General features: G+C 52.8%; 2 protein-coding genes and 1 non-coding gene across 4 annotated transcripts; 1 reads left to right on the top strand and 2 right to left on the bottom strand.

The window, feature by feature from the left end:
* The first annotated feature begins 276 nt into the window (after positions 1–276).
* On the top strand, positions 277–21996 carry FERMT3 (FERM domain containing kindlin 3). 2 transcript variants are annotated; one of them, XM_059931868.1, is made up of 15 exons: positions 277–387; positions 962–1134; positions 3863–4096; positions 4311–4430; positions 4528–4696; positions 4903–5005; positions 18602–18709; positions 18871–19005; positions 19086–19135; positions 19241–19365; positions 19557–19663; positions 19799–20032; positions 20391–20515; positions 21075–21216; positions 21329–21996. In XM_059931868.1, exons 2-15 carry the CDS (start codon positions 975–977, stop codon positions 21506–21508), a joined length of 1992 nt encoding a protein of 663 aa, XP_059787851.1. In that variant the 5' UTR covers positions 277–387; positions 962–974; the 3' UTR covers positions 21509–21996. The 2 variants fall into 2 exon arrangements, with proteins under 2 accessions (XP_059787851.1, XP_059787852.1); XM_059931869.1 differs by lacking the exons at positions 277–387; positions 962–1134; positions 3863–4096 and having other exon boundaries at positions 4334–4414; positions 21329–21995.
* On the bottom strand, positions 8832–8938 carry LOC132371180 (U6 spliceosomal RNA). Its single transcript, XR_009504801.1, has one exon. It is a non-coding gene; the product is annotated as a U6 spliceosomal RNA (small nuclear RNA).
* TRPT1 (tRNA phosphotransferase 1) lies at positions 21834–24694 on the bottom strand. Its single transcript, XM_059931871.1, has 8 exons — positions 24631–24694; positions 24187–24270; positions 23867–23948; positions 22823–22992; positions 22559–22733; positions 22296–22352; positions 22110–22220; positions 21834–21980 (listed from the first exon to the last, which is right to left on the bottom strand). The coding sequence occupies exons 2-8, from the start codon at positions 24259–24261 to the stop codon at positions 21889–21891; spliced, it is 762 nt and encodes a 253-aa protein (XP_059787854.1). The 5' UTR covers positions 24262–24270; positions 24631–24694; the 3' UTR covers positions 21834–21888.
* Between the last annotated feature and the right edge of the window lie 32 nt (positions 24695–24726).

Here is a 24726-nt window from a genome sequence, read left to right on the forward strand (position 1 = left end):
GATGGCTCCGACAAGGGAACATAAATAGGTGGCTTCTCTAGTTTGAAACGAGCTTCCCTCCAAATGACGGGACCCTTTGTGTGGTCTGGGGTCCACAAGCCCCACTTGCTTCCTGTGCTCACTGGGAGCAAAGGCAGGGCCCCACTGGAACCCCTGCCGCGCCACCACCGCGGTGCTGCTGGCCGTTGCTTCCTGCCCCCAGTGCCAGCACGCCCTGGGGAGGGGCCAGGCCCGCCCTGCTCTGATAAGGCGCAAGGGCTGCCCTCTGAAGGAAGCTCCACGGAGAGAGGAGAAGGAAGCACGCAGTGGTCTGCAGGTGTGCGGGCTGCAGCCGGGAGTGGCTGACGCTCCGACCCTCACCTCCAGCCCCAACCCCTTGCAGGGAAGGTAAGCCGGGCCGGTGGCTGGAGACCCAAGGACCCTTCTCTTCCTCGCCCTCCGGCAGCCCCTCTGCCCAGCATGCCTCTCTCCATGTGGCAGCCTGGACTTTCCACTGCCCTAGAGAGGCTTCGGCTGGTTTGGGACGATGGAGCTGACCTTTGGGCCTGACTGGAGCTATTTTCTGACCTGGGCTCACAACCATTTCTAGGGTGGGCAGCTGCCAGTGCGGGCTTGGGCTGGGCTGTGGGCTGAGCAAGCTGACGGAGCTTGTGCTCAGCTCTGGCATCGAGCTGGGTCATGTTGAGTGAGGCCCTTCTTATTCTTACCGAGCCTCGTCTTCCCATCTGCAAGAAGGGAGAGGGCTGGGCAACATAGACTCTGAAGGTCCCTTCAGCCCAATCATCTGTGATGGAGAGAGGGTCTGAGGTTCGCCTGCAACAACTCAGCTCCCAGCGTCTTGCTGCTGCCGTGGCATTCTGGCTTACGGGCTTGCTCTCTGGGACCCCGCCTGTCCCGGGCACCACAGGCAGCCTACCAGGCCCCAGCTGCCCACCCTGCCTCCTTCCCACCCTCTCCCCAGAGCTGCCGCAGCCATGGCGGGGATGAAGACAGCCACAGGGGACTACATCGACTCGTCCTGGGAGCTGCGGGTGTTTGTAGGAGAGGAGGACCCCGAGGCCGAGTCGGTCACCCTCCGGGTCACAGGGGAGTCACACATCGGTGGGGTGCTCCTGAAGATTGTGGAGGAGATCAGTGAGTGCCCACCGCCCCCGCTGCCCACGGGGTCCCCTGGCACTTCCGGACCAGCCCTGCTGCGTGGCCCTCGATAATGGAGTCACAGTGACTCAGGCACCAACTTAATCATTTGGTTCCAAAAAAGACATTTCCCCAACTTAACTTCCCCTCCCTCCCACTGTTTTTCCTCCTTCCCTCCCGCTCCAACGGGTTCCACTAAGACCCCAAGGAGCAGACCTGGCCACGGTCCTCCGTTCACCCACTTCTGGGGCAGGAGAGGCCTTGCCTGGGCTGAGGCAGAGGTCCCATTCTGGGGGTCGAGAGGAGCCCAGAGGGGGATCCTGCTGACTTGGGGACGGGCTCCCACACCCTCTCCCCGGGCGGGCGGAAGCCCTCAGCAGGCGGGTGACAGGCCCAGCCTGGGTGGGAAGGCCCTGCCCCCACAGGAAGTTACAGCACAGCCGCCTGTGGTATCAGCCCTGGAGGGGAGCAGGGCCACTGACACAGGGGCTTCTCATCGCCTTTCCCTGCTGCGGGTGTGGGCTGCCCCTTCCTGGGAGGGCGGCGGGCTCGCTCCGATAGCCAGAGCCGGAAGGCAGGCCCGCGATAGTGCCGGCCAGCCTGGGTCCTGGGTCCCCCGGCGGTGGGGGTGAGTGGGCTTCCTCAGACCCAGCCAACCCGCCGTGGGCGGCCTGGGAGGGAGGTCAGTGGCTTGTGGACAGCGCGGGGCCTCAGGGCAGCCCGGCCACAGGGCTGAGGTGGTGAGGGAAGCCTCCAGAAGGCAGGGCCCAAGGAGGTTGTGAAAGCAGAAGTGGCGAGTAGAGGGTCCCTCAGGAGACCGGGTGTCAGAGACTCAGGCAGGCTTGGCCGAGCAGGGCGGAGAGGGTGAAGACCAGATGCTCCAGGAGAAGAGCCGGCTGGCCCCGGGGCATGGCCCACAGCGAAGCGAGAGGCCTGAACCAGCGGCCAGCCGGACCCACCCCTCTACCCGCTGCTGGGCCCCTGGGGTCAAGTCCCTCCAGATCCTGTCCCCAGCCCCGAGGATACTGTTGTGCCCAAACCCCCCCCAACTCCCACTCATTCCTTAGCACATCAGAGGTCTACTGATGGCCATGCTAGCTGGGCCAGCCCCTGATCTGGAGCGCAGCCGGGCAGGTGGGACCCGCCCTTTAGCACAGGGCTGAGTGTTGGCTGCTGCACCCAGCCCGGGACAATATGAATCCTGAGAGGGGGCCACAGCAGGGAGGAGCGAGGCAACACACTGGGGCACAGGGACGCGCGGCTCTGAATTGGAGCCCCAAGGCTGGGGAGGACTCCTGGAGTATGACAAGAAACGAGGCTGGGGTGAATGCCATAAGGCATCTTGGACTCCATCCCGGAGGTGGAGAGCAGCTGTGCCGAAGGGTTTCCAGTGCGAGGCTGTCAGGCTAAGGCAGGCCCCTTGGGTCGGGTGAGGATGGACTGGTGAGTTTGGAGGAGGGCTGGCATTGGTAAAATGTGGTGGCTAAAAGTGAAAGGGAGGAAGCTCGGGCCTGGCAGGAGAGCCGCTGTCACCCAGCCCCCAGGGAGCTGATGAGGGGAGGCGGCACCTCTGTCCAGTGTCAGAGAGAGCGAGGTGAAGTGGAGCACCTTGAGGGCTGGGACTAGGAGTCACTGCGTTTATAGTCCCAGAGCCGGGCACGTGGGCTGGTGAACAAGGGTTTCTGGAATGATCGAAGCCAGTGGACGTGCCCCTTAGCCAGTGGCTTGGGGGTTTCTGGCCTGGGGCTCACAGCAGGAAGATGAAGCCGTAGACTAGGTGAGACCCCGGGAAGAGGCCATGGCTAAGGAGGGAGAAGAGGGTCCTCTGACTGAACCAACGGGGAAGCACGGGGGCAGGCCAGGAGAGGGGGCCAACGAGACAGAACAAGAGCAAAGGGTCAGGAGGAGACGGGGAGTGGGTGCCACAAAACCAAGAACAGAGTGAAGGCACAGAGGGCGACTTCAGGGCAGGAGGAAGAGGGAGGGGGGTGGGGCAGAGGACGGGACCACTCCCCAGGAAGGGCTTTGACACTAGTGGGCTCTGCTCTTCCACTGTGCTCACCTGGCACCAGTTCAGGCTCCTGAAGGGAAGGTGGAGAGGAGAGCACGTGTCCTCCTTCACTAGCTGCATGACCTCGAAGTGCTCGCATTTCTAACCAAAGGCCAATGCGCTGTGTTGATGCGGCTGCATGCCTGGGTCACTCAGTGTCCATTGCTGCTCACATCTCAGGAGCTAGAAAACTGAGGCCCAGAGAGGTTCAGGTCTTGGCGAAGGTCACAGAGCTAGTAACCGCTAGATATTTATGGAGTGCCTGCTGCTGCATGCCCGGCACAGCCCCAGGCCCTGCAGTTGCCTCTGGCTCCCGGGAATGCCAGAGAGAAGCCATGAAGCCAGGAACTGCGGGAGGACACAGGAGGTGCTGTACGGGGGAGCCCAAGGCACTGGAGTGCGTGAGGCGGGAGCACTGAGATTCTGGGTTGGGGGCTCCCCTGGGAAGTGACTCCCCTCAGTAGCAACTGAGCCCAGGGGACAAGCAGGGTGAGCCAGCAAAGAGCCGTTCTGCCGTGACCTCCGTCTTAGCCCCCAAGCCAACCCCGCCTGGCCCCGCCCCTGGCCTGGGCAGGGGAGCGGCGGTCACCACCTCTGAATTCCAGGCTTGTGCTCAGCACTGGGGGCAGGGCCCTCCAAGGCTGACGTGGTCCCCCCTTGCCTGTGGCCTCACAGAGCGGAAGCAGGACTGGTCAGACCATGCCATTTGGTGGGAACAGAAAAGACAATGGCTGCTGCAGACCCACTGGACACTGGACAAATACGGGATCCTGGCGGACGCCCGCCTCTTCTTTGGGCCCCAGCACCGGCCTGTCCTCCTGCGGCTGCCGAATCGCCGTGCCCTGCGCCTCCGAGCCAGCTTCTCCCAGCCCCTCTTCCAGGCTGTGGCTGCCGTCTGCCGGCTCCTCAGTGAGTCCCGGCTGGTCCCCACTCTGCCCCCTGCAAGGGTCCTGCCAGGGGGCACGTTCCCTCCCTTTCCAGGCCCAGCTGTTGTCACCTCGGTCTTGCTGATCTGTTCCCCACCCGGCTTGTGGGGCTGGGCCCTGCCCCAAGCTGCCCGTGGGTGGGGCGGGCAGTCACAGGGCAGGACCCCAGCCCCCACCGAGACCCTTGCTCCTCTCAGGTATCCGGCACCCTGAGGAGATGTCTCTGCTCCGGGCTCCTGAGAAGAAGGAGAAGAAGAAGAAGGAAAAGGAGCCGGAGGAGGAGGTGTATGACTTAACCAAGGTCGTCCTGGCCGGGGGTGAGTGCAGGCGGGGCAGCCCAGGGGCGGCCACAAGGGCAGGCCCCGGACGCCTGGGGTTGGGGCCGGGCCTGGTTGACCGTGACCCGCACTCCAGGCGTGGCACCTGTGTCGTTCCGGGGGATGCCAGCCCACTTCTCAGACAGTGCCCAGACCGAGGCCTGCTACCGCATGCTGAGCCGGCCGCTGGCACCGCCAGACCCCCTCCTGCTCCAGCGCCTGCCTCGGCCCAGCTCCCTCTTGGACAAGACCCAGCTCCACAGCAGGTGCCTCGCCTGCCGGGTCTTCACCTGCCCTTGTGTCTGAGCTTCTGCTCCCAGAGCCCACACCCTCCCCTGTGTCCTGCTCGTCCCAAACCCACGCCTGTCCCCAGGCCTTTCCTGCATGGGTGTGCTCGCCCCAGCCCCTGCCCAGCCCGCCCCACTGCCCTCAGCTCAGCCCTGACCCTGCCTCTGCCTGCGCTGCGGCCCAGGTGGCTGGACTCGTCGCGGTGCCTCATGCAGCAGGGTGTCAAGGCTGGGGACATGCTCTGGCTGCGCTTCAAGTACTACAGCTTCTTCGACCTGGATCCCAAGGTGGGCTGGGTCAGGGAGAAGGGGTGTCTGGATCAGTGGGACACGGGGACCTTGCTTCGGGGGTCTGGGCTCTGGGAATGTTAGACACTTGTAGGGGTCTGTCCCTCTGTCCATTTGTCCATCCACACCCGTTTATTAACTCCACCGACATGGTGCTGGGCCCCAGTTGATGGCAAGACCTGTTTCTCAAGGACCGTCAGGGAGATAATGCCCACAGCTCAGTGTAGACGGTTGTAGGTGCCCCTGGGAAGGCTGCTCAGGTGGGAGGCACCCACACCTGCACTCAGGGAAGGCTTCCTGGAGGCGGTGGCACTGGGACCTGCAGGGACTAGGGGCAGGTGAAAGACGAGGCTTTGCGGGCAGCCACCTGTGTGCCTCTCTCCCTCCCTGCCTGCCGTCCCCACAGGCCACCAACAGGCTCCATGAATCCATCTGGAAAACCTCCAGGTGCTCCCTCTACCTGTGGCCCCACTTCTCTGCACCCCTTCACTGCAAAACTGCTAAATGCCGTTGTCTCTAGAACCCTGGGGTCCAGCGTCTTTGCTCCCCGGAAGCTTTTCCTGTGGGTGCCCCTCGACTCCCTCTCTCTCCTCAGCCAACTCTATCCTAGAGTCTTCTATCCTGGAGTCCCTGTCCTGCTGAGGTGACCACGCCCTCCATGCCATCTGTCCCCTGCTCACTTCCCGTCCACTTCTTTTTTTTTTTGGCTGCGCCACGTGGCATACAAGATCAAACCTGCACCCGCTGCAGTGGAAGTGTGAAGTCTTAACCACTGGACGGCCAGGGAAGTTCGCCATCCACTTCTTACTTGGCCACTTGGGATCCCCACGCGCACAGGGGTCTGCAGCTGCCCTGCCCAGGTTCCTCAACCCTTCCTCCTCTCTCCACAGCCTCTGGGAGTTGCAGGCTCCAGGGCTCCATCCCCAGCCTCCTTCTCTCTACCCTTTCTCCCAGGAAGCTCCAGCCTCCTGGATTTAAGGATCATCTCTGTGCTCTTTATAGATTTACCACCTCCAGCCCAGACCTCTCTCCCCTGAGCTCTAGACTCTCATGTCCAACTGGCTGTCTCTGCTCTGGCACCTAACGGGCATCTCAGCTTCTGCCTGAAACAGAACTCTTTTTTTTTTTTTTGAAAGTAGCCTTCCACTAGGATAAGCCTACTTGTTTTGGACATAGTAACCTTTTAAAATTATTTATTTATTCATTTGTTTATTTATTTATTTATTTGCTGCATTGGGTCTTCGTTTTTGCGCGCAGGCTTTTCTCTAGTTGGGGTGAGCGGGGCTACTCTTCGTTGCGGTGTTCAGGCTTCTCATTGCGGTGGCTTCTCAAAGCACAGGTTCTAGGCGCGTGGGCTTCAGTAGTTGCAGCACACAGGCTGAGTAGTTGCGATGCATGGGCTCAGTAGTTGTGGCACGTGGGCTCAGTAGCTGTGGCACGCAGGCTCAGTAGTTGTGGCTCGACGGGCTCTAGAGCACAGGCTCAGTAGCTGTGGTGCACGGGCTTAGTTGCTCGGCGGCATGGGGGATCTTCCTGGACCGGGGATCGAAGCCGTGTCCCCTGCATTGGCAGGTGGATTCTTAACCACTGCGCCACCAGGGAAGTCCTGAAACAGAACTCTTGATTCCAAGTCTGCCCAGCACATCCTCCCACCATGGACTCATGGCAAAATCCCTGCACTTACACTGTTCTGGGTCTTTCCCTTTCCCTCTCATCTCATCCCTCATTGTGTCCTGTTGATCCTTCCTTGAACTAAACATCCCAAACCACCCATTCCTCTCTGTCTCTTCATCTGTCCAGCATCAGGCTCTCTCGTGTGGGTTGCTGCAACCCCTCCTAATGGACCTCTCTCCTCCTTTGGCCTCCCCAACCTCCACGCAGCATCTGGAATGAACGTTTACAGGTGCATTAGGTCCTGTCAATCCTGCTTAAAAGGCTGCTGTGGGTGCCTGTGGCCCAGGACCATGCTGATCTGGCCCAGGCGCTGCCCACTCCCTCCCACCCGCCCGGCCTCCCTTTCCTCTCCTTCCACGTCCCTGCTCCTTCCTCTCTTCCAGACTGTTGTGCCCTTTTCCCGCCTTCCCTGCCTTCTTTTGTTTGTTGGTTTTTATTGAAGTATAGTTGATGAACAATATGATCTAAGTTAAAGGTATACCGTATAGTGATTCACAATTTTTAAAGGTTATACTCCATTTATAGTTATCATAGAATATTGACTATGTTCCCTGTGTTGTACAATATTCCCTGCCTTCTTTTTATTTTTTAAATTTTTTAATTAATTTTTTTTTTTTTGGCTGTGCCGCGCAGCTTGCGGGATCCCCCACCAGGGGTCAAACCTGGGTCCCTGGCAGTGAAAACACCGAGTCCTAAACCACTGGACCTCCAGGGAATTCCCACCCCTGCCTTCTTTTGGATTGAGTAGTTTTCATGATTCCATTTATCTCCTTTATAAGAGTGTATTATCTATGCTGCTTTTTTTTTTCTGTTTTTGGCAGTTGCTTTAGGGGTTATAATTACCATCCAGCGAAACACCGCTTCACTACAGTGTAAGAACCTTGCGGTGGGATCCCCTCTTCCCCTCCCAGCCTCTGTGCTCTTGTTATCACACACTTCCCTTGTACATACGTCAAAGCCCACGATACATTGTCATCCTTGTTGCTGCTATTCTTATTTATTTATTTATTTATTTATTTATTTATTTATTTTGCCGCGCCGCGCAGCTTGCAAGATCTTAGTTCCCTGACCAGGGATCGAACCCGTGCCCTTGGCAGTGAAAGCACGGAGTCCTAACCACTGGACTGCCAGGGAATTCCCTGTTGCTGTTATTATTATGATGATGGCTGTATTGAGAAATAATTCATTACCATATAATTTGCCCGTTTAAAGTGTACAACTCAATGGTTTTTAGTATATTCACAGAGTTGTGCAACTATCACCACAATCAGCTTTAGAACATTTTCATCATCCCCAAAAGAAATCTCACACCCTTTAACAGTCACTCCTCATTTATCCCCCACCCCCCCCCAGCCCCAGGCATCTACTAATCTCTTTTCTGACTCTATAGATTTGCCTGCTCTGGACATTTCATATATATGAAATCGTGCAATATGTGGCCTTTTGTGGCTGGCTTCTTTCACTTAGCATAATGTTTTCAAGGTTCATCCATTTGTAGCCTGTCTCAGTGTTTCATTCCTTTTTATTGTAAAATTATATTTCATTGTACATATATGCCACACTTTATTTATCCATTCATCAGTTAATAGATGTTTGTTTTACCCCCACTGGTTGGTTGTTATGAACAATCCTGCCATGAATATTCATGTACAAGTTTTTGAGTGGGCATATATTTTCATTTCTCTTGGGTATATATCAATACCTAGGAGTAGAATTGTTGAGTCATCATCATGATTATTTTTACTTTAACTAGTCCATTTTTTTTTAACATCTTTATTAGAGTATAATTGCTTTACAATGGTGTGTTAGTTTCTGCTTTATAACAAAGTGAATCAGTTATGCATATAAATATGTCCCCATATCTCTTCCCTCTTGCGTCTCCCTCCCTCCCACCGTCCCTATCCCACCCCTCTAGGTGGTCACAAGGCACCCAGCTGATCTCCCTGTGCTATGTGGCTGCTTCCCACTAGCTATCTATTTTACATTTGGTAGTGTATATATGTCCATGCCACTCTCTCACTTTGTCCCAGCTTACCCTTCCCCCTCCTCATATCCTCAAGTCCATTCTCTAGTAGGTCTGCGTCTTTTTTCCCGTCTTGCCCCTAGGTTCTTCATGACCACTTTTTTTTTTTTTTTTTTTTAGATTCCATATAAAAATATGAAACGCTTCACGAATTTGCATGTCATCCTTGCGCAGGGGCCATGCTAATCTTCTCTGTATCGTTCCAATTTTAGTATATGTGCTGCCAAAGCGAGCACAGTCCATTATTTTTTTATTACACTTTTAGTTTTGAGATAACTGTAGATTCACAGACAGTTGTAAGAACTAATACATGAGATCCCAGATACCTGGGGACTCATTACCCAGTTTCCCCCAACCAGTATCACAACCAGGACCTTGACATGATACAGTCAAGACACAGAACAGTTCCATCAGCAAATTGTCCTGCAAATGCATTTTTAAAATATGGAAAGCAGTCTTTTCTCTCTGCCTACACACTCACCATTCCCTGTGCTCCTTATTCCTGTGTATCGATCTGGATTTCCAGCTGGTATCATTTTCTGTCTGCCTGAAGGACTTCCTTTAACATTTCTTGTCAAGCTGGTCTACTGGTGATGAATTCTTTCAGCTTTTGTATGTCTGTATAAGTCATTATTTTGCCTTTGATTTTGAAAGATATTATTTGGTGTAGAGTTCTTGGTTGTCATTTTTTTTTCCTTAAAAATTCTGCCTCACAGTCTTGTGGCTTGTCTCTCTTTGTTCATCTGTATGTAACACGTGTTTTTTCTGACTGCTTTTTTTTTGTTTTTTTTTTAATTTATGGCTGCGTTGGGTCTTCGTTTCTGTGCGAGGGCTTTCTCTAGTTGTGGCGAGCGGGGGCCACTCTTCATCGCGTTGCGCAGGCCTCTTCACTATCGCGGCCTCTCTTGTTGCGGAGCACAGGCTCCAGACGCGCAGGCTCAGTAGCTGTGGCTCACGGGCCCAGTTGCTCCATGGCATGTGGGATCTTTCCAGACCAGGGCTCGAACCCGTGTCCCCTGCATTGGCAGGCAGATTCTCAACCACTGCGCCACCAGGGAAGCCCCTTTCTGACTGCTTTTATGATTTTCTCTTTATCACTGGTTTTAAACAATCTGATGATCACGTGCCTTGGTTCGCTTCAGGTTTCTCATGCTTGGGGTCCATTGAGCCTCCTCAATCTGAGTTTATAGTTTTCATCAACTTTGGAAAAATTTTGGCCTTTATTTTTTCAGATATATTTTCTGCCCCCCCCCCTTTTATGGGATTCTGATCACATGACTATTAGACTGCTTAAAATCATCCCACAGCTCACTGATGCTCTGTTCAGTTTTTTTTTTTCCCTGTCTTATTTTTCTGTGTTTCATTTTGGATAGTTCTATCGCTCTGTCTTCAAGTTTACTAATCTTTTCTTCTCCCGTGTCTAATATGTCATTAATACCCTGCCTAGAAGTTCAATTTTGACCTTTTTTAATATTTTCCATCTCTCCTTAACATGCTCATGCTTTTCTCTACCTTCTTGAACATACCGGATATATTTAAAATAATTTTTTTTAGTGTTTTTGTCTACTAATTCTATTATCTGTGTCATTTCTGGATTTACTTTTATTGACTGTTTATCTCCTAATTATGAGTTGTATTTTTCTGCTTGTTCTCATGCCTGGAAATTTTTTTTGTTTTTTGGAAAATTTTTTTTTTTTTTTTTTTTAATTATTATTTATTTATTTATTTTTATTTATTTATTTTTGGCTGTGTTGGGCCTTTGCTTCTGTGTGAGGGCTTTCTCCATTTGCGGCAAGCGGGGGCCACTCTTCATCGTGGTGCGCGGGCCTCTCACTATCACGGCCTCTTTTTTTTGTTGCGGAGCACAGGCTCCAGACGCGCAGGCTCAGTAGTTGTGGCTCACGGGCCTAGTTGCTCCACGGCATGTGGGATCTTCCCAGACCAGGGCTCGAACCTGTGTCCCCTGCATTGGCAGGCAGATTCTCAACCACTGCGCCACCAGGGAAGCCCCTGGAAAATTTTTATTTGATGCCAGACACTACAAATCTTATGTTCTTGGGTCCTGGATTTTTTTTTTTTTTTTTGGTAGTGCTTTAAATATCTTTAAACATTGTTTGGGGATGAAGTTAAGACACTTGGAAACAGTTTGATCCTTCTAAGGTTTGCTTTGAACATGAACTAATCGTTATAATTTATAATAATTAAATAATAATTAATTAGATCAGAAAGAAAGCATCTTTTAATCTAGGGCTAATTTACCCCATTACTGTGGCAAGAGCCTTCTGAGTTTTTTTTTTGTTTTTTTTTTTTTGCCACACGGCTTGTGGGATCTTAGTTCCCTGACCAGGGATTGAACCTCGGCCCTTGGCAGTGGTCACCGCTGGACCACCAGGGAATTCACGTGTTCTGAGTATTCTGATGTTATATATATGATGAGGCTTCTCTAATCTGTGTTGGGAGTATGAACTATTCCGACCCTCATGTGAGCTCTGGTAAGTGTTCTTCCACCTGCTCCTTTTAGTGTTTCTTTCTAGCCTGGAGTTATTTCCTTATACACATGTGCTGATCAGTACCCAGCTAATGACTAAAGAGGAGCCCTCTGCTGATTTCCATCCAGAGTTTTCTCTCTGTGCAGCTCTCTCCTCTGCAACACTCTGTCCCGTGAATTCTAGCTGCCTTGGACTCCCCAGATTCTCAACTGCACCTGCTCACCTCAGGGAATATGCTGGGCTCCGTTTGGGGTCCTCTCCTTTCCCTTCTCTCAGGGATCCCTGTTCTGTGTGGTCTGTTGTCCAGTATCTAAAATCCGTTTGGTCTTTGTCGTTTTCTTTGTTTTAATTAAATTTTAGGGAATTCCCTAGAGGTCCAGTGGTTAGGGCTCTGTGCTCTCGCTGCTGAGGGCCCGGGATCAATACCTGGTTGGAGAACTAAGATCCCACAAGCTGTGTTTCATGTCAAAAGAAAAAAAAAGCTTAAATTTTATTTTATTTATTTATTTTTTTTAATTTATTTATTTATTTATTTATTTATTTATGGCTGTGTTGGGTCTTCGTTTCTGTGCAAGGGCTTTCTCTAGTTGCGGCAGGCAGGGGCCACTCTTCATCGCAGTGCACGGGCCTTTCACTGTCACGGCCTCTCTTGTTGCGGGGCACAAGCTCCAGACACGCAGGCTCAGTAGTTGTGGCTCACGGGCTTAGTTGCTCCGCGGCATGTGGGATCCTCCCAGACCAGGGCTCGAACCCGTGTTCCCTGAATTGGCAGGCAGATTCTCAACCACTGCGCCACCAGGGAAGCCCCTTAAATTTTATTTTTAATCAAAGTAACATATGGTGGCTTAAAGAGTTGAATTGTCCTAATAATAATAACAATAAAACAAAACAAAACAGTTCCCTGCCCCACCTCTCTCTTTCCCAGACTTCTGATCCCTAGAGACTATAGGTTTTGACTCTGTAGCTTTTTATTTATTTATTTATTTATTTTTATAAATTTATGTATTTTTATTTATTTATTTTTGGCTGTGTTGGGTCTTCGTTTCTGTGTGAGGGCTTTCTCTACTTGTGGCAAGCGGGGGTCACTCTTCATCGCGGCGCGTGGGCCTCTCACTGTCGCGGCGTCTCTTGTTGTGCAGCACAGGCTCCAGATGCGCAGGCTCAGTACTTGTGGCTCACGGGCCCAGCCGCTCCGCGGCATGTGGGATCTTCCCAGACCAGGGCTCGAACCCGTGCCCGCTGCATTGGCAGGCAGATTCTCAACCACTGCGCCACCAGGGAAGCCCCTCTGTAGCTTTTTATTCTAGTGTTTACATCTATATGACAAGCTTATATATGTCTATTCCCTTGACTTTTTCATTTCACGCATAATCTATTCACTTTGTATGAAAGGTGAAGATTTATCTGTCTTATATCCTCCCTCCTTCCCCCACAACACACGCATCTCTTTGCATCTTTCCAGTTGAGCTGTGTTGTAGCTTTTGGTTAAAACAACGTGAGTGTGGCTGTAAATAGTAACACATATAAATAACGTTCTTAGCTAAGCCACAGAGTAACTATACTTCCTTTCTTGGTTTATTTCTTTTCTATTAATTGTCTGTCTGTGTACAATTAGAAGAGAGACCCCAAAAGGCTATCTGGACACTCTCTGTGAGTCTGTGGCTTGCCATGGGGCATCTTCAGAGTGATGAGGTGGGATGTTCCATAACCAAGCCCCTCCAACACTGCAACCTAAGGACAATGCCCCTTTCAAAATGATCGATCACCTTAGGATATCAGTCAGTGTTATTTCCTGGTCAGAACCATGGAATGGTAGCAGTCTAGACCCATTGCTTAACTGTTGTCCTTGAACTTCCCTTCACTATTTCCTGGGAATTCCTATATTGGATTTCTTGATTCCTGGATCTCTTGTGTTCCTTTTTCTTGACTGACTCCCTCATCTTGATGGAGCATATATTTCAATAGCTTCCCCTAAAATGGTAAAATAGTAATAGCTTCCCCTAAGTGGTTTGAAATCCTGCGTGTTTGAGAAGGTTGCTGTCCTACCCTCACTTGCATGATAGTTTGGCTAGGTACAGAATTCTAGGTTTGAAACATTTTCCTGCCAAATTTTGAAGCCACCTTCCCATTGTCCTCTAGTTTCCAGTGTTGCTGTTGGGGAGTCCAATGCCATTTTTTATTTTCAATCCTTCCATGTGTGACCCTTTTAATTTTTCTTGAAAGGGGAGGGGAGGCCCCAGAAGCTTTTAAGAATCTTCTTGGGAGTTGCCTGGTGGTCTAGTGGTTAGGATTCAGCACTTTCACTGCTGTGGCCTGGGTTCAAGCCCTGGTAGGGGAACTGAGATCCTGCAAGCCATGCAACGTGACCAAACAAAAACAAAAGCAAAAACACAAAAGAATCTTCTCCTTATCACTTGGTGTTTAAAAATCTCTCAATAGTATGTCCTCGTATGAATCTTTCTTCATTGATTGTCCCGCACACTTGCTGAGCCCTTTCAAATCAGGGTCCTCCAGTTCTAGAATAATGTTCTATACAATCTCTTTAATAATTTACTCCCCTCTATTTTTCTGCTTTTTTTTCCCCCCCTGGAACTTAGTAGATGTTAGACCTCCTAGATTAATTTTTAAAAGAAAAAAATTAGACATTTATATTTTCTTTCTTTTTTTTAATGCTTGTTGTCTTTTTGTTCTACTTTCTGGAAAGTTCCTTGACTTATCTTCCAAATGAGCCATTGAATTTTTAATTTCTGCAACTGTCTTTTTAAATTCTAAGAGCTCTTATTTTCTGACTGTTCCTTTCTGAAGTGTTTTTTGTTTTGTTTTGTTTTTTAGTGTAACATACATTTAGAAATATTCACAAATGTAAACCAAAACTTTACCAGCCTTCAGAAGCCAAGCAGTATTTCTCACAGGGGGAACCACTAATGTTACTGCTAACACCATAGATTAGTTTTGCCTGTATTTGAAATTTACATAAATGAAATCACGCAGTCTATACTCTTTTGTGTCTGGCTTTTTTCACTCAGCATTATGCTTGTATAAGTCATCCATGTTCATACAGTGGTAGCATATTTCTCAATGGTGTGTAATATTCCATGCTGTCAATATACCACAACTAATTTTCCATTCTGTTGTTGATGAGCATTATGCAATTTTCAGTTTGGGCTATTATGAATAGAGATACTGTGAACATTCCAGCATATGTTTTTGGTGAACATATGTACACGTTTCTATAAGGTATATACCCAGAGGTGGAATTGCTGTGTTGTGGGGCAGGCATTGGTTTAGCTGTAGTAGATAACTACACACTCATACACCCCCACCAGCAGTGTATGAGTTTCAGTTGTTCCACAACTTCACCAGCAGGTATTTCCTACCTTTTCCATTTTAGCCATTCTGGTAGGTGTATAATAGTATCTCACATGGTATTTTGTTTGTTTCTTCAAGCAGCTTTACTGAGATATAACTTACAGACCATAAAAATTGCCCACTGTAAGCAGTTTATTCTTAGTAAAGTTATACAGTTGTGCAGCCATCACCACAATCCAGTTTTAGAACATTTCCATCACCCCAGAAGGTTCTCTTAGTGCCCATTTGCAGTCATTCCTCATCCCACACCCAACCCCAGGCAACCAATGATGTGCTTTTTAAAAAAATTATTTATTTGTTTGTTTTTATTTTGGCTGCATTGGGTCTTCGTTGCTGCGTGCAGGCTTTCTCTAGTTGCAGCGAGCGGGGGCTACTCTTCGTTGTGGTGTACTTGCTCTAGGTGCCTGGGCTTCAGTAGTTGTGGCACACAGGCTCAGTAATTGTGGCTCACGGGCTCTAGAGCATGCAGGTTTCAGTAGTTGTGGCATGTGGGCTCAGTAGTTGTGGCTCACGGGCTCTAGAGTGCAGGCTCAGTAGTTGTGGCACATGGGCTTAGTTGCTCCGTGGCATGTGAGATCTTCCCGGACCAGGGCTCGAACCCGTGTCCCCTGCATTGGCAGGTGGATTCTTAAACACTGCGCCACCAGGGAAACCCTGATGTGTTTTTTATGTGGCTTTAATTTACATTTCCCTGATGACTAATCAAGTTGACAACTTTTTAATATGGCTATTAGCCATTTGGATATCCTCTTTTGTGAAGTTTCTTTCCAACAGTTTTGACAGTTTTTATATTGAGTTGCTTGTCTTTTTCATATTGCTTTGTAGGAGTTCTTTATATATTCTGTACATGAGTACTTTGACAGATAAATATATTGTGAATATATTTTCCCACTCTGTGCTTTGCCTTTTCATTCTCTTAGTGGTTTATTTTGCTAAGCAGAAGCTCCTAATTTTAATATAATCTGAGTCTATTTTTTCTTTTATGATTAATATTTTTTGCACCCTGTTTAAGAAATCTTTTATTCTAAGATCACACAGATGTAGGCCTATTTTTCTCCAAAGACTTTATTGTTTTAACTTTGATATTTAGATCTTTGACTCAAATGGAATTGATATTTGTATGTAGTGTGAGGTAGGGATACAAAAACTTTTTTAATTTTTTAAAAAAATTTATTTATTTTTATTTATTATTTATTTTTGGCTGTGTTGGGTCTTCGTTTCTGTGTGAGGGCTTTCTCTAGTTGCGGCAAGCGGGGGCCACTCTTCATCGCGGTGCGCAGGCCTCTCACCATCGCGGCCTCTCTTGTTGCGGAGCACAGGCTCCAGACGCGCAGGCTCAGTAGTTGTGGCTCACAGGCCTAGTTGCTCCGCGGCATGTGGGATCTTCCCAGACCAGGGCTCAAACCCTTGTCCCCTGCATTGGCAGGCAGATTCTCAACCACTGCGACACCAGGGAAGCCCTTTAATTTTTAAATTAAAAAAAATTTTTACCATATGGGTATCCAATTGACCCAGGTCCATTTAGTGAAAAGAGCGTCCTTTCCCCAGTGATGGCAAGGTCACCTTTGTCTTAAGTCAGGTGAACATACATGTGTGGGTCTCTCTCTGACTCTCTTCGATTACATTGATCAATTTGTCTCTCTTTGTGAATGCTATGCTGTCTTAATTACTATAACTTTATAATCACATTTCTTTTATTTGTTTATATATATATTTTTAAATATTTATTTATTTATTTATTTTTGGCTGTGTTGGGTCTTCGTCACTTCGCGTGGGCTTTCTCTAGTTGCGGGGAGCAAGGGCTACTCTTCGTGTGGTGCACGGGCTTCTCATTGCGGTGGCTTCTCTCGTTGCAGAGCACGGGCTGTAGGCGCACACTCTCAGTAGTTGTGGAGCACGGGCTTAGTTGCTCCGCGGCATGTGGGATCTTCCTGGACCAGGGCTCGAACCAGTGTCCCCTGCACTGGCAGGCAGATTTTTAACCACTGCGCGACCGGGGAAGCCCTGCATTGGGTCTTTGTTGCTGTGTGTGGGCTTTCTAAAGTTGGGGTGAGCAGGGGCTACTCTTCGTTGTGGTGCGTGGGCTTCTCATTGCGGAGGCTTCTCTTGTTGCGGAGCACAGGCTCTAGGCACGTGTGCTTCAGTAGTTGTGGCTCACGGGCTCTAGAGCGTAGGCTTGGTAGTTGTGGCACACGGGCTGAGTTGCTGTCTTCCAGGACCAGGGCTTGAACTTGTGTCTCCTGCATTGGCAGGCGGATTCTTAACCACTGCGCCACCAGGGAAGCCCCACATTCCTTTTAAAAATAGCAACCTGTTCTTGTTTTATGAGTGCAGTATTTTGTCTCTGTAAGGATTCTGACTGGTGTTTGAAGTTTTTTCTGCTCCCTGCGTTGTCTTTATTTCCTCCAAGCTCTTTTTTTCCCCTGTCTGACTATAGTTCATGGGTCTCTGTTGTTCATTCCAGCAGCTTTCCTAAAATGTGGGTTATCCCTGCCTGTCTTTTCATATTTAGAAGTAAGGCTCTAAGAAGCCAGTTGGAAACCCTGAGTGGATGAATAGGGCTTGGCATTTTAGGCCTCCTGGGGAAGATGGGGCAGGAATGCCACTTTCTGTGGGGGTTTTCTCTTTGGCTTCTCAGCAGTGAATGCTCTGATCTCCTGACTGGGGAATAGAAGGCTCATTGCCAGTGTCTTTGGTGACAAGTGGGGAAGGGCTGGGGATGTCTCACCTTTCAAAATGCCAACTTTCCCTTAATTCAGCTGTTCTCAGCACAATGCACCCCACACCCAGATGTACCAAATGCAGGGGTACCTCTGTCTCAGCATCTCGAGAGTAAATCTCTGGTTTCTACCTGGTGCCAGCTAGCTGTCACTTGGCTGCAGGGAGTGGGGAGGGAAGTGCTCTTTTTATAGATTTTCTGTGGTCCTCATTTCAGCCCACCCTCGCCTCCCAGAGGATCCCAGACCTGAGCCTGTCCGCCATGTGAACTGGATGCCTTTGTTCAGATCTTAGTTTTTTTGCTGTTTGCTTTCTGATCTTTTTTTTTTTTTTTTTTAACATCTTTATTGGAGTATAATTGCTTTACAATATTGTGTTAGTTTCTGCTGTATAACAAAGTGAATCAGCTATATGTATACATATATCCCCATATCCCCTCCCTCTTGCATCTCCCTCCCACCCTCCCTATTTCACCCTTCTAGGTGGTCACAAAACTCATTAGTGCTTTTGCCATAGAACAAGAAAGGGAAAAGGATGTGAGATCCCAGCTCTCCTTCCCTGCAACTCAGTTCCCGTTCATGTTTTTGCTTGTTCATCTTCCAAAATTTTGTTGGTATCTCTCACCAGCTGTAGTTGTCTCCCCTCTCTCTTCTTTGTCCTTTTGGGTTTATCCTTTTTATGCTTTTGCTATCAATTTTGGTGGGTTTCAGAGGGAGCGTGGGCTTGGTCTTCTGTGGGTAACTGGGATCCCCCTTTGAGTTCCTTCTCTCTGGAATGTTCTTCCTACCACTCTTCCCTTCAGTGGCTTGCCCATCCTCAGGTCTCAGCGCAGCATGTCACCTCCCCAGGGAAGCTTTCCTGGAATGCTTCCTCCTGTGGAGTAGCCCCCCCGCCCCCGCACCCCAGTTCCATTCTCTCTCATCACCATCAAACTTGTGGGCTTCCTGCCTGAGCACACAAGTGAGGTGCCCTTTGGAAGCTACTTCCTTTATCGCTTTGATCGTACTCTTGAATCACTTCACTTACTTACTGACTGATTTACTCAGTCCCCCCTGTCCATTCAGCAGCATGCAGGGCACGCAGTAGACAAATACTCAATATCTGCACAAAGAGGTTTAGAGGGAAGGAGCTGCCGCTTGCCTGGGCAGATGGGGCTGGCAGGCTGGGAGGCTGGGAGGCTGGGATTGGGGCTGTGGAGCCACCAAATGAGCCTGCACAGCACAGAGGCAGGACTGAGGCCGGAGGCGCGCAGGAGCTGGCTGCAGGAGGTGTTCAGGGCAGTTAACACCCGGCCAACCCAGCCTCCTCCTCCCACCACTCCAGACAGAGCCGGTGAGGCTGACGCAGCTGTACGAGCAGGCTCGGTGGGACCTGCTGCTGGAGGAGATTGACTGCACCGAGGAGGAGATGATGGTGTTTGCAGCCCTACAGGTGCCGGGCAGGCCTGGGGACCCTGGGGGGCTAGGTGCACGCCAGGCCCAGGGCAGGGAGGGTGTTCCAGAGGGGACCCATCTCCGGGGAAGCCCAGCTGAGGGCACTGTTGGGCTAAGGGGCTGCCCGCTCAGCCCTCCTTGGTCACATGCTCCTCCCAGTACCACATCAACAAGCTGTCCCAAAGTGGGGAGGTGGACGAACCGGCTGGCACAGACCCGGGGCTGGATGACCTGGATGCAGCCCTGAGCAACCTGGAGGTGAAGCTGGAGGGGTCGGCGCCCACGGACGTGCTGGTGAGGAGGGGCCCCAGTCAGGGGTTGGGGTCAGGGTCAGGTGCAGGGACCAGGTCCCCCCTGACTCCTCTCCTCCCCAGGACAGCCTCACCACCATCCCAGAACTCAAGGACCATCTCCGGATCTTCCGGTGAGTTTGGGCCCAGAATTGGCAGCCCGGCTGGAGGGGCCCAGTGTGGAGAGAGGACAGCAGGGAGGGAGGGGGCCTGCCACAAACCTCCCACCTCACCCTCAGGCCCCGGAAGCTGACCCTGAAGGGGTACCGCCAGCACTGGGTAGTGTTCAAGGAGACCACGCTGTCCTACTACAAGAGCCAGGACGAGGCCCCCGGGGACCCCATTCAGCAGCTCAACCTCAAGGGTGAGTGAGGGCGGATTGGCCAGGAGAGGGACAAGGGCTGTGTGCTGGCCGGGTGAAGGTTCTCACTTGTCTCCTCCTGGGGGCGGGGAAGATGCCCTCTGACCTGTGGCCACTGTGCAGGGCTGGCGTTCACCCAGGGCCCTCTCAACAGGGCTCCCTTCCCCAGCCTAGCCCACCCCTTCTTCCTCCAGGCTGTGAAGTGGTCCCTGATGTCAACGTCTCAGGCCAGAAGTTTTGCATTAAACTCCTGGTGCCCTCCCCTGAGGGCATGAGTGAGATCTACCTGCGGTGCCAGGATGTGAGTGAGGGCTGGGCAGGGGCCAGGGCTGAGGCTGGAGTGGGGATGGGGCCAGGGCTGAGCCAGGCCAAGGGCAGGGGGCTGAGCTAGAGCCTCGCCAGCCCCTCACCTCCCTCTCCGCCTCTCCCACCCCAGGAGCAGCAGTATGCCCGCTGGATGGCCGGCTGCCGACTGGCCTCCAAGGGCCGCACCATGGCAGACAGCAGCTACTCCAGCGAGGTGCAGGCCATCCTGGCTTTCCTCAGCCTGCAGCGGACAGGCGGCGGGGGCTCGGGCAACCACCCCCAGGGCCCTGACGCCTCCGCTGAGGGCCTCAACCCCTACGGGCTTGTCGCCCCCCGCTTCCAGCGAAAGTTCAAGGCCAAGCAGGTGCCAGAGGGAGTAGGTGGCGGGAATGGCCAGACGGTTTACCTGGCCACCCTTGCCCCTGGATGTCCACAGAGCCTTCCTCTGGAAATGCACACGCTCACTCGCTCCTTCTCCCACCTGGGTCCCTGAGACTGAACGTGCTGGTCCCCACCCTCTGGGGGGGGTGGTCACGGTCCAGCTGCCCACGTCCACCTCAGGGCCCAGCTCAGCTCACATTTGCTGAACGGTGAGAGGGTGCACTCGGGTGGACCCACACTGGGCACTGGCCCTGCCCCAGGCTCAGCATCCTGTCTTCCTGATGGGGACAGGCAGGGGGTCTCAGGGACCTTGGCAGCCCCTCACCAGCATTGTCCCACAGCTCACTCCACGGATCCTGGAAGCCCACCAGAATGTGGCCCAACTCTCGCTGTCTGAGGCCCAGCTGCGCTTCATTCAGGCCTGGCAGTCCCTGCCTGACTTCGGCATCTCCTATGTCGTGGTCAGGTATGAGTACCACCCCAGTCCACTCTGCTAAGCACCATCTCTGAAGATGGTAAAGCCATCTGAAGCCTTCCTTCCTGTCCTCTGCGGGGAGACCTTACCGAGGGCACCCTGCGTGCACCCCCTCCATCCTGCAAACACAAGAGAGGGATCAGGCGGGGAGAGCAGGAGATCCCGCACCCGTCCCAGCTCTGACACACACCATTTCCTCTCTGGGCCTTGGGCAGCTGATCTGCAGGACAGGGTTGGGTGGCTGCTGTGACAGGAAGTGCCCCCTTTGACTGCCCACTTTCCAAGCCTGCAAAGATAGGAGCAAATGGAGGACGATGCTACAAGAAAAAAGTTGCTATCGAAGAGCATGGACTCTTTGCCTGACGCTGCTAAATGCTATCATCGTGATTATATTGATTAACCCCCATTTTCCAGATAAGGAACTTGAGACCCAGAGGACCTAAGTGATTTACTTGCCAGCTTGCTGCTGAGCTCCGCACCTGGCTGTCTGGGAGGGCTCTGGGGCCATGCGGGGTGGGGCCCCGGCTCACACTCTCCCCTTGGGCACCAGGTTCAAGGGCAGCAGAAAAGACGAGATTCTGGGCATCGCCAACAACCGACTGATCCGCATCGACTTGGCCGTGGGCGACGTGGTCAAGACCTGGCGCTTCAGCAACATGCGCCAGTGGAACGTCAACTGGGACATCCGGCAGGTGGGCCCGGAGTGAGGGTGGGGGAGGGACACGGGGCTGGGCCAGACCCAACCAGGGCAGGGCTGCTCCCTCATCCCACCCCCTACCAGCCCTCTGACTGCCCACCCCGCAGGTAGCCATCGAGTTCGACGAGCACATCAATGTGGCTTTCAGCTGCGTATCTGCCAGCTGCCGCATCGTGCATGAGTACATCGGGGGCTACATCTTCCTGTCAACGCGGGAGCGGGCCCGCGGGGAGGAGCTGGACGAGGACCTCTTCCTGCAGCTCACAGGAGGCCACGAGGCCTTCTGAAGCCTGTCTTACTGCCCCCGCCCCACTCACCACCTTCCATGACCGCTCCAAAGCCCACACCCATTGGGATTCACTGCCCACACCCTCTCCAGATGTGCACTGACCGAGCTGGGCACATTCACCCACTGTCACTGGCCTTGTGTAGACCAGGGACCTGGCTGGGCCAGACTCCGCCATCCCCCAGGCTAGGGAGGGTGGGCTCTAGTTTGTACAGCACCCGCCCTTCCCTTGTGTGAGTGACCAAGACCAACACCCCTGACCTAGCTGTAGTCCCATGAGGCACATGAGGAAGACTGGCTACAGCTACAGGACGATGACTCACAGGTTCAGACTGGAGTTTCTCTTTTGTTATCTTTTTACATTTAAAAAAAATAAATATTTTATTGTTGGGTCATCCTTCTTCCTCTGGAGCTGTGCTTGGGGTCACTCTGACACTCTGTCTCTTCATTACCAGCCAAGGAGAGGGGCTTTCCTGAGAGAGAAAAGAGTTGGTTAGAGAAGGGAGAACTAAGTCAGTCTGGGGTTGGGAGCTGGGAAAGAGGTGAGGGCAGAGGGCACAGGCTTCAGGCACAAAGAATAGGGGTGGGGTGGTGGTTCTTACGGGTAGGGCGTAGCTGCAGGGCCTCCTTGAAATACTTGGGAGGCAGGACGCCATCAGCGTTCCCTGGAGTCAGGATCACCCCGTTAGCAGAGCAGAAGAAGGGGATTCCATCTGCAAACAGAGCCAGAGATGTGACTCATGCCCTCTCTGAAGGCCTGGGGCAATACCTGCTGTGTCCAGACTCACCTGCCAGGGCCAGGGGCCCGTTGATGAACACGGCCACTTCGCAATTTGGCCGCATGCCTGAGTAGACAATTGGAGCTGGGGTCTGGGGCGTCTGGATTGTAGTTATCAAACCTGGGTGGGCTGGGGTCCTGAGCTCATTGCGGTGCGGGTGGGGGGTTGCTCCTGCATGCAGGGCTTGGGCTGCCCCTGGACAAGAGGCTATGACCCTTGGAGGGGGACCTGGGAGGACAGAATGGGTGGGAGTAGCTTGGGGGGGCACTGACCACTGACGACACCAGGGTCCCCAGGCAGTCCCGCGGCCAGGTGGATGTGCGTCCTCCCCCGGCAGGACAGGCCCTTGAGCAGGATGGATGGCCAGTGCCGCCAGAATGTGCCATGGACGAGCATCAGGGGCAGGGCCTGCGGGGCCTCCAGGGGAATCAGCTCCAACTCAGGTACCTGGGATGGATGGGGGAATGGGCAGCAGTGAGACCCCCTCACAGACAGGGGTCTCACATGGCTCTCCCACTTGTCCCCTTAGCTCCCACCTGCAGGGAGTGACCCTGATTGGCCCGGATGAGAGGGCCGGCGCCGGGGTCCCCTGGCCGCAGGGCGAACCGCTGCTTCCCATTGGTGTTCACCACGCGCTGCACATCTTCAACTGAGAAGCTGCAGAACTGGGGCAGCTGCAGGAGGGTGCCCAGGGGCACAAAACCATCTGTGGGCAGGTAGAGTGGTCAGGAGCTGAACTTGCTCTGGCTTGGGCCAGAGTTAACAGGGGAAGCCACAGGCAACAAGAACAGAGCCTGTGTGACCTATAGAAAGTCTGCCCTGGGACTTCCCTGGTGGCACAGTGGTTAAGAATCCGCCTGCCAATGCAGGGGACACGGGTTCAAGCCCTGGTCCAGGAAGATCTCACGTGCCGTGGAGCAACTAAGCCCATGCGCCACAACTACTGAGCCTGCACTCTAGAGTCCGCGAGCCACAACTACTGAGCCCGCGCGCCTAGAGCCCGTGCTCCGCAACAAGAGAAGCCACCGCAATGAGAAGCCCACCCACCGCAACGAAGAGTAGCCCCCACTCGCCGCAACTAGAGAAAGCCTGCACGCATCAACGAAGACCCAAGGCAGCCAAAAATTTAAAAAATAATTAAATTAAAAAAAAAAAAAAGAAAGTCTCCCCTTTCTGAGTCTCAGTTTCTCAACTTATATGGGAATAGGATCTGCCTCATGGAGGGTCACAAAGATCAAGTGACCCTTTTAAGCACAGTACCCAGCCCAGAGTGGACGCTCAATAAACATCAGTTGCCCCAACACACCCGCAGTGCCCAGTCTTGGGATAAGTGTTTATTGGGCCACTGGGCTGGAGGTATCACCAGGCCTGGCCCAGATAGAGGCTCCTCTCCCCGTCTGCCCTGGACATGATACTGGGCTCTGGGCCTCGGTCTTCCCTATACACGGAAGGGATGTACCTTCTGTGCTGTTCCCATAGGACTGCGGTGGGAGCCATGAGGGAAGGCAGTCACAGACAGGCTCACACTGTTCCCTGGGCTCCAACCACTCCTGGGCCCAGCCTCTAAGATGCTCACTTACCAGCCCCCATGGGAAGCCCCAGCTTCAGGGCCCCGTGGCGCAGGGCATAGGACAGAGCCTTGGACAGTTGTACATCTCGGTCCTGAAAGAGCCCAGAGGTGGCCGTTAGTCCCCGTGGTGACCCTGCCCTGCTGCTCACCCTGAACTCAGCGATCTGCTGTAGGAGACCAGAGGGAGAGGTGTCCCTGTGCTCCCCGGGAACAGCACAATCCATCTGCCCCCACTCCCACCCCACCAGCATTTCCCAGGGAGCAGGACTCAGAGTCCCCCTCCCCTGCCCTCCCACATTAGGAGCAGGGGTGAGGGTGGAGGGGGCGCACCTGTTCCCGGGGTCTGTGAGCCCTTCTACCCTTGGGCCCTGCTGCTTCCTGCCTCCTTCCTCTAGAGGCGTTCATGGCCAAGACCTGTGGGGAGCAGTGAAATGTGGAGACTGTTAAGGACCTTCCCATGTCCCCACGCTGCCCAGAAAGTCACAAAGCCTCAGGATGTGAGAGCTGGGGGGAGGGGGATATTCAGATTTCTAAATTCACTTCCCACCCCTAACTCCCTGGTGCAGATAGGGAAACTGAGGCCCAGCAGGCAAGACTTGCCCAAGGTGACACTCTGTCAGCCACAGGGCCCAGGGGAGTCGAGCCCCAGCGACCCAGGCTGCTGGTCTGCCCCGCAAAGCGGGCCTGGGGAGGCGGGGCCGGCAACCAGGCTAACGGGGCAGAAATGTCTGGGCCGGCCAGAGAGACAGAGCCGGGACACACGGGAAGGCTCACCGACTCCGGGGCCCAGGCAGCTGACCGCGACGGGCCCTGACCGCCAGGACCGGCCAATGAGAAGCCGAGGAAGAAGGGGGCGGGTACTTCCGCTCC

This window comes from Balaenoptera ricei, chromosome 8 (genome assembly GCF_028023285.1).
Source record: "Balaenoptera ricei isolate mBalRic1 chromosome 8, mBalRic1.hap2, whole genome shotgun sequence".
NCBI lineage: Eukaryota > Metazoa > Chordata > Mammalia > Artiodactyla > Balaenopteridae > Balaenoptera > Balaenoptera ricei.